General features: G+C 37.0%; 1 protein-coding gene across 1 annotated transcript; it reads left to right on the top strand.

Moving 5' to 3' along the window:
• The first annotated feature begins 6 nt into the window (after window positions 1–6).
• LOC113236199 (cytoplasmic FMR1-interacting protein-like) lies at window positions 7–16,049 on the top strand. The gene is made up of 11 exons (XM_026472206.1): window positions 7–41; window positions 249–391; window positions 5,270–5,443; window positions 5,797–5,935; window positions 9,052–9,138; window positions 11,903–12,102; window positions 12,802–12,935; window positions 13,390–13,581; window positions 13,860–13,984; window positions 14,663–14,741; window positions 15,943–16,049. The coding sequence occupies exons 1-11, from the start codon at window positions 18–20 to the stop codon at window positions 16,047–16,049; spliced, it is 1,404 nt and encodes a 467-aa protein (XP_026327991.1). The 5' UTR covers window positions 7–17.
• Window positions 16,050–17,831: the final 1,782 nt, after the last annotated feature.

Raw genomic sequence — 17,831 nt, 5'->3', positions numbered from 1 at the left:
GAGAGTTCTACCTCGAGATGACCATGGGACGTAAAGTCAATGTGAGTATATTTCATATCTGATGTTTACTGTTGGAATTTATTTTAATGTTGTTGGTTTATAATTGTTTCAACATAATATCCAATATGCAAACCACAACAACGCACCTACTGCATATATATATTTTTTGTTTTATTATATCAAGTGGTGTTTATAATATACTCTTGCAGTCTACACCATATTGTATCCTGTTATGTTGTATCTTCCAGAAATGCATGGTTCGACATCAGCATAACGAGGAGTGCAACGACCTGATTACGATGGAGAAACGCATCCAGTTCCCCATCGAAATGTCCATGCCTTGGATCCTCACGGACCACATCCTCAAGAGCAAAGAGCCTGCTATGATGGAGTAAGTATCCTTAATAATAATCATTTATTCTCTCCCATTCACATACAATTTTAAAAATACATTCAAGTGAGAATTTAACGGGAGACTGATGTCCAAACTAGGTAGACCCTGTGTCTTGAGACACCAGGTCTTCGACCCAGAATCAGATGAATTACAAATTTACGGAAACAGAATAATAATAAAAAAGAAAAGTACTTTAAAATAAGGTTTACCTTGAGACAAGATTAGAGTAAAGTTGTGTGTGTGCGTGCTAGCGTGCGTGCTTGTGAGCGTGAATGTGTACATGCATGAGTGGTTACATATGTGTGTTAAGGCTAGCAAGACGTCTTAGCTTCATCGCATGACTGTCATGCTCTGCAGTGGGTCGCATGACGTGATAATTTATAAACTGAATTGCATGGAAAGGAAAAAAATAAATCTAAGACCTAGACATAAGAGGCAAGTGTTGTACCAACTATAGTCTGTCATACTATAGTCTGTCTTTTTAAGACGGAGTAAAATGACATTTGTAGGGTTGCCAGTTTTCATAAAAATGACTGAATTGTGAGTGTTACGACGTTCTATAATATATAATGATTACTATACTTCGTTTCAATCCATTTTGAACAAAAAGTAAACAAACAAGTCACTGACCCGACCATAGACGGTTTAGTGATGGCCAATTGTAACGCCAACTACACATCGATTAAATAATTGAATGAATCGATTTGTTCAATTGAGCCATACTAGCGGTTTTCCTTACAAAACCTATATAAGCATATTTAAAATTTCAATTCAAATCTTTCTTCAAATCCTTACACTCAGATACTCGATTGAAATGTTCGATGTAATAATCGATTACTAAACTTTAATTGATTGAACCGAATGTTTTTTTCGAACAGCACTATGCCACCATAGGCAAGTCGTAGAAGTATAGATGAATAATAACCTCACTTTTGGACTACCATTTTTCAAATACGATTTTACGATGCTATTCAAATGAATATTGTTGGAAAACGTGATGATATATCAAGCCTAAATATTCGTGAGAGTGTTACTTATTCGATTTATTGAGTGATTGCATTGACTTACAATTATATGGACGACGGGTCTAATACAAAAACTACGAAAAAATATGTCCCAAGTCAACCTATTTAAACGTAGTGACATGTAAAGGAATATGAAAAAGCTAAAACGTTGAATTTAAATCGTAATGTCATCGCAGTACTGTCTAATTTTGCTTGCAACAATTGACAGACGCAAAAAAACATCATATTCAGCTTCTACTGGAAACTTACCAAAATGCACTATATGTAGTTTCTAATGAAAAGTACTTGAACACAGGTATAATGGAGTAGCCTTTATTATTTATGAATAAATTTTATATGTAAATGTTGAATTTTATACAATGCCATTCATCTGATTTTTTTTCTTGAGGTTCGAGAATTCTCGTACCCAATTTCGCGGGTTATTCGAGATTTTTTTTTAAAACTGTAAAAAATCAGCTCAATCAACTATAAAACTAAATGAGAACTTTTCGAAAGTTGTTTTGACCTGGGTATTCTGAGTTGTGCCCCGAAATAAATTCCATTGTTCTTGTTCCCAGGTTCGATTCCGGGTAGAACCAATTTGGGAAATGAACTTTTGTAAATTAGTTCTGCTCTGGGATTCTGTTGCTCTGATACTCATGGGGAGTATGTACAGTGAGTTCCCTAGTTCCAGACTAGATGATTGTCTTACAATAGAATACCAAGACCAGAACCATTTGGAAAAGTTAATTTGTTAAATTGATCCTACCGCTATCGAACCCGGGAACTTCTCATCCAGTGCCCACAGTGCAAATCGTTAGGCTATCAAATTTGTACTATTTGTATTATTATGCATTGTTTGCATGTGAAAGCTACAAATTGCTTAAACTTTTCAAAAAATCCCATTTAATTTGCACTGTCAGTCTGCTTCAATTACCTTCTTTGTTTCTTAAGTTGGTATATTTTGTCATTCATCCAACTTTTGATTTTTAATGCATTTTGGCGGTGTAAGATGTTCTCTGTTAATACTTGTCACTTTCTCCTTAAGTTCAAGCTAAGTTTACTGAATAAATTCCTGTATTCTCTCCTTTTTATGCACAGTTCACTCATTGATGTAATCACATACCAAAGCTTTAATATAATCTTTTATCAAGTCTTTTATCAAGCTTGCATCAGCTCTGGTTTCCTTTCTTTTCTTACCATTTTCTTAACCCGTCCGTGCATAGTACTGAAATTATACTGCGTTCGAAAACGTCACCACTTTTCTATATGCCGTAGTGCTTACATTGATTCAATATAATTATTACGGTTTATCACTGACTACGGTTGATTCCATCAACAGGCATAGTCGTACTGCTCATAGTTCTTGCAAATGTTTCTTGTGCATGAAAAAGCACGGCTATGACGGTAGTAGGGTATTTGCCGTTGTGAGATAATTACAAATTAAATTGCGCGATATTGATTGAGAAACGCTTTCCATAATGAACACTTAGGTACTAATTAATAATAATAATAATATATATAACGCACACACTCAACATTGCCCCGCATTAGGGAAACCCCGTATCGCGGGTGCCATGGACACACATATAGACAACCACAAATTACACCCAAACTCACAAGAGAAATAAATGTAGGCCATATACATATTTCTCCCGAAAAACCTAAAAAAATACTTTCGGGATTGTGGAAATTCATGCAAACGTTATTTCGGGCAAATGTATTTTCGGTCTTCTGATTCGTAACTCTGAGCCATAGAAAGAGTACAACAATATTTGAAAGTATTACTAACATGTATGAAAAAATATTTTAATAATAAAATTAGCATCAAAGCGACTCTATGAAATTTTTGTTCTAAATATTTCAAACGCTTGTGTTTGAAACAATTGAAATTGACATGTTGGGTCTCGTTCAGTCTTTTACGCAAGCAATGAGTCGGAAAGAGACAGTTAGCTATATGATTATTTTGATTGCTTTTGTAATTTATATTTACGACTAATTTAAATATAAATTAAATACTATATATACTAGTGCATAAAATAACACTATTAAATGATAACTATGATAACACAATGTAATACTTACTGAAAATATGATATACCATCCTGTTTTTTCACTTTACGTGAGTAATTTTTACAAGGTTTTACTACACAATACGGCATCATTGACAAGCGCGCTGTCAGTCGAACAAACGAAGACTAAAGCGGAGTGTCGCGCTCTGTATACGATTTTAGCGCCTTACAAGTGCGGACACTTATTAGCGCGGACCCGACGCCCATATAATTGTAAGTCAATGAGTGATTGTTTTAGAATTTTAACCAAACAGGTTTGTTTACTTTTTGTTCAAAACGGATTGGAACAGACTATAATTACGGTTATTGCCTCCTTTATACTTATTTTGACAGATGGCCTACTAGTATCGAGATCAATTTTTATCCATATATCGACGCCTCCTACGTAAAGTATCGTATGTCGAAATTGCCAAGTTTACAGGGGAGCGTTTTAAAGTTCCCAATTCACAGAAAAGAGCATAACACGTGACTTTAGCATTTCTCAGTTCTATTCAGCAAATCTCGTTACTCACATAGAGTATTATAAAATCCTAGATATCGGTTAGATGATCTATGATCTTTCATTCAGAACTTTTCACTCATTCAGAAATTTAAAACGCTCCCCTGTAAACTTGGCAATTTGGACATACGATACTTTACGTAGGAGGGGTCGATATATTTTAACAAGAATAGCCGGATTTGATTATCTATATTGAATTAAAAATGAAAAACTTTAAAATATGTCTCCTTTTTTGTAGTTTCGTATTCTAAATACAGTGTATGTATGTATGAACTTACAAAAATTGACAATTCAAATGAACTTGTCCTCAATAATTGGACGAATAATGCGTTGAGGATAATTCATATTTATTTCATAAGCGTGACGAATGTTCAGTCGATAGTCCATAGAATATTATCGACTGCAAGTACTAGCTGCTCGCAAACGGGCAACACTATTGCGCAATGTACTGTCATTTTACTCCGTCTTCAAAAAAGACAGACTATAGACTTTGCTTAAAGTAGTCTCTTTGATCTCTAGTCTGTTAGAAACATTACGAATCACAATTTTTTTATTTTTATTTATTTATTTATATCGGGTAACAAAGACCCATGTATACATACCTTATAGACTAACATACATAACAATATAAAAACAAAATACACCTATATTATATATACCTTAAAACAAACATACATACAATATAATAATAAAAACTAATCTACACGATTTCCCTTATCGGCGACGTGTGGCGCAATCTGGTGTCAGGTAACCGGCCGCGGAATCTCCGATATATGACACCCTTCGGCCAAAATTCGTCTTTCATGAAGGTCGAAAGATGTTCGGTCGGTATTCTCACCACAAACGAATTGAAGTTCACGTTGCGGCGAGACTCCAACCGCTCGACCCTCAGGGTGTATTTGGTTTTATACCTGATATACTCCACTATCTCCTCAGACTTCGTGGAGTAATGCAGCCGCGACAGGTACATCAACGTCGTCGGTATATAATCACCGAAAATGGAGTGCACACTTAGTTTATTCGTTAGGCATATTATGGTATGCTAACATCAAAAACCGCGCGGTCGGAGCGTGCAGACGGGACTACACAATACGTATAAACGCTGGGTCGCGAACGCGCGAACTGAACGTAGGCGGAGATCAGGCGCCGGCGCACGTATGCTCGTGGAGTGGCTGCGCACAAACGTGTTCTTATATACCAGACCCGACCAAACCAGACTAGACCAATCATGATCAGTCCAGACCAGACCAAACCTGACTAAACCAGACCAAGCAAGACTAAACTAAACCGTGAATTTCAGATACGTTCTTTACCCACTCGATCTATACAACGACAGCGCGCAATACGCTCTTACCGTGTTCAAGAAGCAATTCCTCTACGACGAAGTTGAGGCCGAGGTCAACTTGTGCTTCGATCAGTTCGTGTACAAGCTCTCCGAGCAAGTGTACGCGCATTACAAGCAGTTGGCCGCGAGGTACGTACAATTATACATTAATAAAATAAAACAATTCTTATGATTGAGGCTTTTGATAGTAAAATTTCAGGTTCGATTCCTGGATCAGACAGGCGATTATTTAAACATTTGTGAATGCGGTTCGAATTGTTTTTAATATCAAAATGAAGTTTCTTTGAGTAAAATTTTCTATCAACGGTATTTAAGGTACTTCCTAGTGGCCGCCATTAAGGAAATAGAACACAATTTAAGGTACTTTCCCCTCCGTGTGGTACAGCCGCGAGACACCCCGTATACAGTGTTTTGAATGGGACAGTAAGGGGAAATCGGACCATAGAAGACACAAGGACACTGTATCTGTGCGTCCCTTGCAGCATGCTGCTGGACAAGCGGTACCGCGCGGAGTGCGCGGCGCGCGGCGCCAGCACCAGCCCGGGCGCCGGCCGCTACGCCTCGCTGCTGCGCCAGCGCCACGTCAGCCTGCTGGGCCGCCACGTCGACCTGTGCGCGCTGGTGAGGCTTACGGATAGTGCGGTCGAGGGGCTCGGTTCGTTCCGACCCACGGCGGAACTGTGAAACAATCGCTTTGGAAAATACATTGCACGGCGTGAAAACACGATTCCTAACCATTTTTACCATGGAAAAAGAACACAAACTTACCTCGTCATTTTACAAGAAAACCGCTGTATTCAATAAGTACTTTGCATATACCATGGTAGATTGTACAACAAGTGCATAAAACGCGTCATTTTAACCGAGACGGGTATATATACTATATAGGCGATGATACTTACGAGGGGAGGTCCAAAAGTCCGCGGAATGGAGGGGTTGTAAATAATATAAAACAATAAGGCTATTTTTCCTTTTCAATATAATTACCTTTGAGCTCAATACATTTTTTAGATCTCGAAATTAGCTTTTCTATGCCATCGAAAAAATATTTTTTCTCTTTGCTCTCAAAATGAGCTAAAATTGCTGCCTTAACCTCTTCATCGTCGCGAAATTTTTTCCCACGTAATTCTTTTATCAAATTTGGGAAGAAATAATAATCGCTGGGGGCTAGGTACGGGCTGTAAGGTGGGTGGGCCAGCGATTGAAAGCCACACTTGTGTAGAGCAGCCATCGCAACATTGCTCTTGTGAACCGGTGCATTGTCTTGCAAAAGCAACACACCCTTTGTCCATTTTCCCCGCCTTTTTTCTTTGACAGCTTCCTTCAGTCTCTCTAATGTTCTTGCGTAATATTCTCCCGTTATATTGACCCCCTTTTCTTTGTAGTCAACCAATAAAATTCCTTCACAATCCCAAAAAACCGTAGCCATGATTTTTCCAGCCGATTCCGACACCTTAAACTTCTTAGGGGGTGGTGTACGCTTTTTATGCCATTGCATTGACTCCTGTTTAGACTCGGGCTCAAAGTGAGGAACCCAAGTTTCATCTCCAGTAACAATTTGCTCCAAAATTGGGGTAGGTTCTGCGCCGCACAGCTCCAAGAAGTGCTTTGATGCATCGATTCTTTGTTGCTTTTGAGGCGGCGTGAGCATTCTCGGCACCCATCTTGCACTGACTTTCGTCATGCCAAGATGATCGTGTAGGATCCTCAAAATGGTAGTGTCTGATACTCCTACTAATGCAGATAGCTGTTTCTTCTTCAGACGGGCATCTTCCAATATAAATTTTTCGATTTTTTCAACATTGTCTGATGTGGGGGCCTCAACTGGCCGTCCTGGGCGAGGATCGTCTTCAATTGATTCTCTGCCATGTTTGAAAAGACCGTGCCACTTGTAAATCATTGTTTTACCAGGGCACTGATCCCCATAAACAGTTTCCATCTCATTCATAATGGTTTGAGGAGGTTTTCCTTGCTTGGTAAGGAATTTGATGACAGCAGGAAACTCGATTTGCTCCATATTTGCAGTTTTCTTCCGGATTTACTTGTTTGTAGGGCGATATCTCGTAAACTAATGAAGTTAAAAGGGTGAAGCTTTATATATATACCCCTAATGAGTATCTGATTAGTACCACATCAAGCAAGCGTAATTAGCGGGCTCCCGCCCCCTCCATTCCGCGGACTTTTGGACCTCCCCTCGTAAGTCGAGGGTAAAATGGGTTTTATGAACGAGTTATATACTCTGCTTTTCACTTCGATTGCGCGGAAATTAAACAGCAATATTACAAATAAACGATTATTTCATTAAAATTGAATGTAAAATTACAACTATTAAACGTATTTAATTTCATGGTTTTTTTAATTTATGCACTAGAGCATAAAATCCTACTTTTTATGCAGCATAAATACGGACCAGAGCAAAATGAACCCTATTAACACGGGAAAAATTTGAAATCGACCTGAGGTAATATGGAGTCTTCCCAAACCATTTTTAAAACGCAATTTATACGAAAAAACAGACACATTACGCATCCCTTCATTTTTCTATAGAAGGCGTAATCCGTATTTAAAAAAATATAACGCTCAAGAGCTTTTCGAATGTGCTCAATAGCACTAAATACGAAACTTTTAATAAATTTTCTGCAAATTTCACAAATGTAAGTCAAGCCACTGTCTCACCGAAGGTGCGATGTGTTGAAGGTATATTTTACGTTTAATAATAATTTCATCGAATTTTGAAATGTTATAAGCGACGTTTTGAAGTAAGGAACATTTTCCATTACGACATTTCAAATTGCCACTGTCGATATAATTTTAGAATTTTTTTAACGTAAATTGTACCTCGGTACACAATTGGGCCCAAAAATTAAGGGATCTTTTTGAATACTATTCCTTCACATTGATAACCTTTGGGACACCTAAATTAGGGTCGAAACACAAAACTGCGATGCGATTTCGTGCATCAAGGAATCTCACTGCCACAGTTCGGGTAACCATTCTTTCGAGGATCATCAACCGTGCTGAACGTATTTTTTAAACTTGGCAACAACATGGATCGTAAAAATAGTGTTGCACTGCTGTTATTGATAAGAAAGTGTAGAAAAAAAAACACAAAGATTAACATCGCAGGAATAACGATGCGGAGCAATTCGCAAATTCTTTTTCGCAGTTTTGTGTTTCGACCCTTATATCCAGCCATCGACTATATAACCAGAAATAGAGACGAAATGTCATTTAATTTGTTTGAAGACTATTCTGCCAAATCATTGTGGTCACAACTGCGCTACGATTGACCAGCCCGAATTCGAAACAATTGACGGGTGTCGCCAATTGTTTCACTTCAAATCGACCAGTTAACTAGAGCTTTGTTATAATGGACGATAATTGTAAAATTACATGTTTAATTACCGATGAAATTTGATTCTGTTTGTTTTGTAATTAGATGTCTTGCTGTTTTTCCCCACACCACCGAATGGAACAGCACGCCATTGTTAAATATAATATCTTTATTACAATAAATACAGAATATTTTTGGAATATACGGAGACGTACACACAGGTCAGTTGTTGGGCTGTCTATTTCAGTGCAAACGAGAGTTGATATTTATATGTGATGTATCACTGATGGGTTACCAGGAATGTATTGTATTGCCCATATTTCGTCTCTATTTCTGGTTGTATACTCGATGTATCCAGTACAGCTCTACTTGACAAATTAATACCGGTGACAATACATCACAGGTCGCGCAGCGTATTAACGCAGACACGCATCGTGCATTGGACGCTGCCGTTGCCAAGTTCGAGGCCGGGGACATCACCGGCGTCATCGTAAGTACAGTTTACGGTTCTCACTTTGCGCCCGCATTTTAGTACCCCTTTCTTTGATAACCAAAACATTGACTGCACTCGTGTGGCATGATTATACAAGATCCAGAACAAATTGCGAACTGTTGCTTGTTGTTCTTCTATTTTATTTGGCACCATATGTTAGTTACGGAATGAAATCAATGTTTTTGACTTATTGAACGTACTTATAGTGTATAATTTTAATAAAAATTTCCAATGCAAATGGGTTGTCAAAAAGAGAAATGACTGGGAGACACACTGAGCACATTATAACCAATTACGTGACAGACAGAACGAGTGAATGTAGACAGAATGACTGCCTCCGTGTTATGTATATTTGTATGGCCTACATTTATTTATCTCGTGAGTTTGGGTGTAATTTGTGTGTGTCCATGGCACCCGTGACACAGGGTTTCCCCTAGTGTGGGGGTATTTTAAGTGTGTGTGTTATTATTATTATTATATTAATGAGGTGCTTGAATGATTGGTTCGTTCACGAACATAAATGAAAAATATTTCTCAATTCGACTATACTATTTGTTCTGTTACCATGATTCTCGTTTTGTTGGAGAGGGGGTACCTCAGCAGTGGTCGTATTCAAATTTTAAGAAAATGTTCCATCTCTAAGGGTGGCACAACTTTTCTATATTGTCTCGGGTCTGGGTGGTTGTGGTTTCTTCGTTGTTTCCGTTAGTTACTTACTTTGGGATCAAAGCAACGTATTTGAAGTTGTCTAATATTTGTATTTACTTTATAATGTCCGAATTTACTGGCTTTCAGCGGTGGGGATTTCGGGAAAGATATTCCCTTTTGTTTTGGAGAAAGTTTTCCGTTATGGGGTTTTTACGGATGAACTCGTTGTGGGTGTTTTCGGAAAAAGGTTTCAGGTACGAGGTTTTAGGGAAAATGTTCTCTATGTTGCATTTCGATCGATAATAGTTTTGTTTTAAATTTCTCCCAAAGAATAATTGCAAACTCCCATATAAATTTTTGTTGTCATCGTTTGTATGCGTCTGAAAATATATACAATTCAAAGTCCTGAACAAATTTGGTTTCGGGAATTAAAGATATTCTAGGTTGAAGTTTCGGAGGTTATGTTTTACATAAATTGAATAAAATATATACGATGTATTATAATACCGAAATAAACTATAGAAGTCTTAAATATAGTTAATGGAAGTTGAATGGTGCCGTGGGTTTGTGGCATGACGAAAGTTCAGAGGAAATTATTTTATATAATGGTATGGTCTAAAAGTATGAAGCTAAAAAAAACTCGGACACATATCGTTTTTTAACCGACTTCAAAAAGTTGGAGGTTCTCAATTCGATTGATGATTCTTTTTTTGTTGGAAAAGAGGGTACCTAAGAAATGGTCCCATTTAAATTTGAAGAAAATATTCCACCTTTAAGGATGATAAACTAGGGAATGAATCCGGTTTTGCGCACTTAACGGTAACCGATTCCAATAAAACTCGGCAAATAGATATAATTCTACGAAGGTCTATTTTTTTATAAAAAAAGTTTACAATTATGTCCCATCTATCCCCGATATAGGGAACATTTTTATCATTTTTACCGCTTTCTCGCGTGGCATGTCGTCGAGAAGGAATTGTCTACTTTATTTTTTGTAATAAAGTAGTTGATAATTATTAATACAAAGATCGAACACTCAGAAAAAATTCCATCGATCCGGTCGGATTCGAACCGACGTCTTCTTGCATACCGTGCCAGACGCTATACCAACTAAGCCACGGAACGAACCAACGGACCTCACGAATTTTTCTTTCAACGACTTTTTAGTCGTAGCGCCATCTATGAGAAATCTATGACAGATTTATCACCCAGTTAGTACCTTTACAGCTACCAGTCCTGGCGAGAGATGTCGCTATTCACTTTATTAATTAAATTTTTATTGAATTGATATTCAATTATTTTTTGTGAAATTAAAAAATTCGTGAGGTCCGTTGGTTCGTTCCGTGGCTTAGTTGGTATAGCGTCTGGCGCGGTATGCAAGAAGACGTCGGTTCGAATCCGACCGGATCGAAGGAATTTTTTCTGAGTGTTCGATCTTTGTATTAATAATTATAACAAACTAGTGGAGTAATTTCACAAAAAATAATTGAATATCAATTCAATAAAAATTTGATTAATAAAGTAGTCGATCTTTTATTGCTAATCCTTCTAATCAGTACATTCGATATTACGTGAACTAACTTAATGTGGACCTGTCTATACGCAGGTACTGAAAATGTTTTTTTGGCTGCTAGATGTCGCTCAACGTTAAGTAACTAAGTAACTGAGGAGTTGTAGATATCAGTCGGGTGACACACTAATTAGTCAATTGAGTTTTTCTTTTTATGTAATATGATTTTATTTCTAGACTTGGACAGACCTTTAGTATAACTTGAAAAATCCAGTGAATTTATTTTATTCAGTCATGTAATAATAATAATATTAATAACCGTTTATTTCTCCTTCCACAAATTAATAGGACCAGGTCCTTACTAAAAAAACTTACGAAACAGAGTCGACATTTTGTATTTTAGGTCTCCAGGCCTCCCAACTCAGATTATAATTACATCATTATATTCTTAAGTAGGTACTAAGAGCCTATACAGAGAAGAAGATACGGGGGTGTGTGCGTGCACGTGTGTATGTGTGCACGCGCGTGCGTGTGTGCGTGAATTAGGACATTTGACGACTTTAAAGAAATCTTTAAACAATGATTTCGCCATTGTTCTTTCAGGAGCTCGAGGGCCTAATAGCTGTGAACCGGCTGTGCCACAAGCTGCTCTCTCGCTACCTGACCCTCGACGACTTCGAAGCCACTCTCAAGGAGTCCGACCATGGCGTATTGGCTCCTTACGGCAGAATCACTTTGCATGTCTTCTGGGAACTCAACTACGATCTGCTGCCTTCATATTGTTATAACGCTGCGACTGCCAGGTACGTGTTTTCGCGTTCGTAGTACGTGACTATATGAGGATAGGACTACTTGAGAATTTCAATTCGCTTTATGACGCTTATGTTTACTTACAAAACGATACCTCCAATGAACACTACGCCATCTTTATTTTTTGGTCATCTTCTGTTATTTTTGTAAACTGCCATATTTATTTGCCTTAGTAAGTATGGCTGCTTAATATAAATATAATCTTAATTGTGCTCCCCGAATTTTGTGAAAAAAGAAACAAGAACATAAAAAAACGAATTTTGTAAAAAAAAGAAACAAAAAACAAAATAAAAACAGAGCAGGTCGTAACCACGATAGACAAAACAAATGTCGTAACTACAAAGTTCAAAAGACAAAGTTCCTAGTTACGACAAAAATGTCGGTTACGACAAAATTGTTAGTTACGGCAAAATTGTGATTTACGACAAAATTGTTGGTTACGACAAAATTGTTAGTTACAAAAATGTTAACTGTCGTACGATGCTAACTGTCGTAGGAAATTGTTTAGCTGCCAATATGTTGACATTCATAGATTTGCATGCCGATAGCGGTAAAATATGTATACTGTTTTATTATGTATACTTGTACCACCTATTGTAAACCATATTTTTAGCTAATAAACTTCATTAATTCATTCATACGACTGTCGGGAGGAGACGGACGATAAGTGTGTTTGAACGTTTCGCGAGCAGGTTCGTGAAATGTCGCGGCCTCCAGTTCGCGCCGAACGTGTCCCGCGAGAGGCCCCCGCAGTGTGGCCACGCGCTGCTCTGGGGCTCCAAGCAACTGTCGCTGGCGTACTCTGCCCAGTACGCGCAGTACAACGGTACTTGTTTATCGATATCTTCATTTAAGCACTTTTCAGCAGACTTGCTCGTAAATAGTGATTTTTAAATTTACTAGATGTAATTAGCCAGAATATTGAGCAGAATAGATGGCGTTACGGCTAAAAAGTCGTTGAGAAAAACCAAAGACACGACGCAAGCACATAGAAAAATTCGTGAGATCCGCTGGTTCGTTCCGTGGCTAAATTGGTATTGCGTCTGCTACGGTTTGCTAGAAGACGTCGGTTCAAGTACCGCCGGGTCGAAGGAATTTGTTCTGAGTCGAGCACTCACATCTTTGTATTAATAATTATAATTTTTTAGATGATTTAGCATTATCATTAATTTCTTAAATATGGCGTGAATACAAATCAACACACTGTATATGGGAAAATATGTTGAGCAAAATTTAATAAACCACATAATAATGCTTTTTAACTGGTTTCTTGCTTACAGGTTTCGTCGGTCCCCAGCACCTTCACGCTCTAGTCCGTCTATTGGGCTACCAGGGGGTTGCTGTGGTAGTCGGCGAGCTGCTCGGGGTAGCCAGAGGGCTATTGCACGGTACGCTGGCGCAGTTCACACGCGCGCTGCAACAGGCCATGCCCAGGCAGTGTAAGCTGCCTAGATACGATTATGGGTCCAATGGTGAGTACTTCATCGTGTTGGCAATTTATAAATCGACCTAAGTACAGTATCGTATGTCGATATTCTAAATTTCGGACGTATAAAGTCACATTTGCGATCATTGACCCGACAGTGTTGTTTGTATTAGATATCACTAATATGTAAATAATTTCTAATATACATACTATATACAGAGAGTTCTTCTTAAATGGGACAGTGTACTATAACCAGAACTAATGTAGAAAGATACGGGGTTGTGACATTTTAATATTTTGTTTTAACCACATTTCTTCTTCCAGGTGTGCTGGGCTACTATCACGCACAGCTGACGGACATCATCCAGTACCCTGACGCACGCACGGAGCTGTTCCACGCCTTCCGGGAGCTGGGGAACATCATTCTCTTCTGCATGCTCATCGAGCAGGTCCGTCAATCGATTTGTACTACTGTATCAGCCTCGTTAAAGCTATTATATCCACATTTAGGTCTCAAATCCGAGTGATAAATATTTTAAAATTTTATCTCATTAACCAAAATGGCGACCAATGACTGCAAAAGATTAACACAGTGCCAAACATGGGTGCAAGGTCACAGCTGATTTTAAAACATTTGTAATTTTATCAACGTAAAAATTGAGCGCGACAAACGAGATGAAAAAAAAAGAATAAAAGCAAACAAATTGATAAGTTGATATTATTGGAAAAAGGTGAGAAGATTTTTAATCCAGTTCAATCTATGAGAGTAACACAAGCTATATTTTTGTATTTATTAATTAATATCAATTGAAAATAAAAAGGCTTCATTAACACCTCAAGGCGTCATTGGTGTATCAGTCAAGTTAATGTAAGACGCTTTGAAGCGTCCACGGCGATCAAAGGGTTAAATTTCAAAGCAAATTAATATCGACTCCTCCTACGTAAAGTCTCGTATGTCGAAATTGCCAAGTTTACAGGGGAGCGTTAAGTTTTGAATTCACTGAAGTGACTTTAGCATAGAAATGCTAATTTAATTAGGAGGGGTCGGTTTGTCCTGTTCCAACATGCACTACATATTAAAAGGCTTTTTGGGACAACAGTTAATTATTATTTCTTATATTTCATAGGCGCTGAGTCAAGAGGAAGTGACAGACTTGCTCCACGCTGCTCCCTTCCAGAACATTCTTCCAAGACCTTACGCAGCAGGTACGTAATGAAAAAATGATATATAAAATAGTAAGTAGTTTATGTGTAAAATACGAGTGTAGGCTTATTTAATCATAAAAAACATCACACGAGTGTTTTAATGATTATGTATAATTACATACACTGCTTTATCTGTACCCATGCTGTTGAAATTGGACATGGGACTTGTCAACTTATGTAGTGACCCTCAGATCTTTGCAATTTAAAGCTCTGAGTGGCACTACAACTGTTATGGACAGGCGTGTAGCTTACCATCAGGCGCACGACTTGGTCGTCCCGTCACTTGATATTATAAAAAAAAACCTTAACAATACATTTTACAAGGTAATTAAACTGAGGAACATCATGCCGTTAAATTGAGAGGCGGAAGACTGATGCTTGAACTAGATTTGACCTATACATTTATAGGTCACCAGGTATCCACCACCGGATCTCAATGATACAATATTATGATGTTTTTAACAATAGTGAGACATTATACTCTGTCCATTGCTGGAATTCTAATCAATTAGTGATGTCCTAATGCGTTTCCGATGCGTTTTTTTATAACAATCGATTTTATTTATGAAGAAGTTTTAATCGTGATTGTGAGAGGGTTCCAAAAAGAAGATATTATCTGATAGGGAACGTGATGTTGCGTTTGACAATTTGTGTGCTCAAAAATTAATAATTAATGTTAATTAGGATTCAAGTGATGATTCCCGTTCATATGGAGAAGAATCTGACGATTCATAAACGATAAACTAAACTTGAATAATTTTATATATTGCATAAAATAAACTGAATAAAAAATTAGATAAAAATAACAAATCATGGAATTGGACATTACATTATTAACAATCAAATTTTAAAACATTAACATAGTATTAATTATTCAGGATGCACAATACTTATGTGATGCTACTGTCCATGGTCAATGACTCGAGATATCGTCTCGCGAAAACCGTAAAATGGGCTTCCGAGCATGCAAAGAGGTCCAAAGAGGAGTCAAAGATAAGCATTCGATTGAAGTACTTAAGTATGAAGACTTATTGTATTTTTGTCTATAGTTGTATATCAATAATTTCGGAACTTCGGAGGCATGCGTATGTCAAAAGTTAAATTAATGGTATAAGGGTAAATTGGTATGATCATAGTAAATACACAAATTAATTATTGTTTTGAGTGAAGGTAATTTATAGTTTTACATTTTATATTACAGAAGGAGAAAAACCTGAGACGAAACAGAAGCGTTTGGAGGCAAAGTATTCAGCGCTGCAGATTGTGCAGAATGTCGACAAATATGGCGATGGTCAGGTACAATTATAGTATAACAAAGATACGTAATAATAATATATTAATGGGTCAGACAAACTCACCAATGGTCACCTGCTCCATTAGCTACGTAAATACGTTTCTTCAATGTTTTGTATAGATAAGATAAGATACATTTATTTGAATATTACTTAATCTAATATACAAGTAAATCATATCTAATCATTTTAATATTAGAACCTAATGTCTAATTGCGATGCCTAAACTAAGTAAATATCATCGAGTATATAACCAGAAATAGAGACGAAATAAGGGCTATACATTCCTGATAACTCATCAGCGATACACCACTTATAAATATCAACTCTCGTTTGCTTTTAAATAAAGACAGTCCAACAACTGATCTGTGTGTACGTCTCCGTATATTCCAAAAAATATTCTGTATTTATTGTAATAAAGATAATATCTCTAACAATGCCGTGCTGTTATATTCGGTGGTGTGGGAAAAACAGCAAAACATCTAATTACAAAACAAACGGAATCAAATTTCATCGGTTATTAAATATGTAATTTTGCAATTTTCGTCCATTATAGCAAAGCTCAAGTTAACTGGTCGATTTGAAGTGAAACAATTGACGACACCCGTCAATTAAAGTTAAAACGTTAAAGTATTTAGTGCGATAGCAATTTGGAACGTTTTAGTTTTGTTTTTAACCGACTTCAAAAAAGGAGGTTCTCAATTTGACAGTATTTTGTATGTAGGTATGTTGCGCGATAACTTTGTGAACGGATTATGATGGTTCTTATTTTTGTTGGAAAGAGGATGGTGGTACCATTTGAATTTGAAGAAAATATTTCACCTCTAAGGAGGGCAAAATTGTTAAACTAACCGTTTTCTTCTAGATCGATCTACTTGTTTTTTTTTGTATTTTACCCAATAATCTTGTTTGTATTATTTAAAACCTTGCCTCCTTTTTATATTTGTAATTTTTACTCAAATAAATTAATTGATTTGGCCGGACGCTGATTTCCAAGAAACAGGTCTGTTCAACCATTGACTTACAAATAAATGGACGACGGGTCTAATACCAAAACCACGAAAAAAATGTCCCAAGTCAACCTATTTAAACATAGTGACATGTAAAGGAATATGAAAAAGCTAAAACGTTGAATTTAAATTGTAATGTCATCGCAGTACTGTCTAATTTTGCTTGCTTCGCTGTCAGTCGAACAAACGAAGACTAAAGCGTGAATGACGCTTTGTATACGATTTTAACGCCGTATAAGTTCGGACACTTTTTAGCGCGGACCCGACGTCCATATAATTGTAAGTCAATGTCAACAATCAATTTGTATTACTATAAAAAAAAAAACAAAAATATTTCTATCAAACTGAAATAGATGTATGTATTTCCACGAACTTTGAGGTGGTTACCTATCTGTAGTCCGAAATGACATTGTCCAGAAATAACGTTACGCCGGAATTTTCATAAGCTCGAAAGTAATTTTGAGATGAAAATGTTTTTTTCTTTTAAACCTAATTTAACCTAACCTGATCGTGTCTTTGCGATAAACATCCAACATATCCTGAAAGAACAACGGTTTCGTTATATATCGAGTTCTTAGGTTTTCGCGATTGTTACACATAGGAAATGAAACTATTTTTCCGGATTTAATTCGCGTATATTTGTTTTTCAAACAAACCGACGTTTCGGGCCCTTTACAGGTCCCATGGTCACGGTTGACTGAGGTGGTACAGTCTTCGACCAGTTTTTTTAAATACCTTATTTTTAATTTTACAAAGAAAACATTCCAATTTACGCTACATTAAGTTTT

Source organism: Hyposmocoma kahamanoa, unplaced genomic scaffold, assembly GCF_003589595.1.
Source record: "Hyposmocoma kahamanoa isolate Upper Pololo Valley unplaced genomic scaffold, ASM358959v1 89084, whole genome shotgun sequence".
NCBI lineage: Eukaryota > Metazoa > Arthropoda > Insecta > Lepidoptera > Cosmopterigidae > Hyposmocoma > Hyposmocoma kahamanoa.
The sequence above is the reverse complement of the archived record's forward strand: the minus strand, read 5'-3'. Positions and strand labels throughout refer to the sequence as shown.

Coding starts and splice junctions, on each gene's coding strand:
- LOC113236199 (XM_026472206.1), top strand. CDS start 18: ATGACCATGGGACGTAAAGTCAAT. Junction 9,139..11,902: donor GGGACATCACCGGCGTCATC/GTAAGTACAGTT, acceptor TTGTTCTTTCAG/GAGCTCGAGGGCCTAATAGC. Junction 12,103..12,801: donor TATAACGCTGCGACTGCCAG/GTACGTGTTTTC, acceptor TTTCGCGAGCAG/GTTCGTGAAATGTCGCGGCC.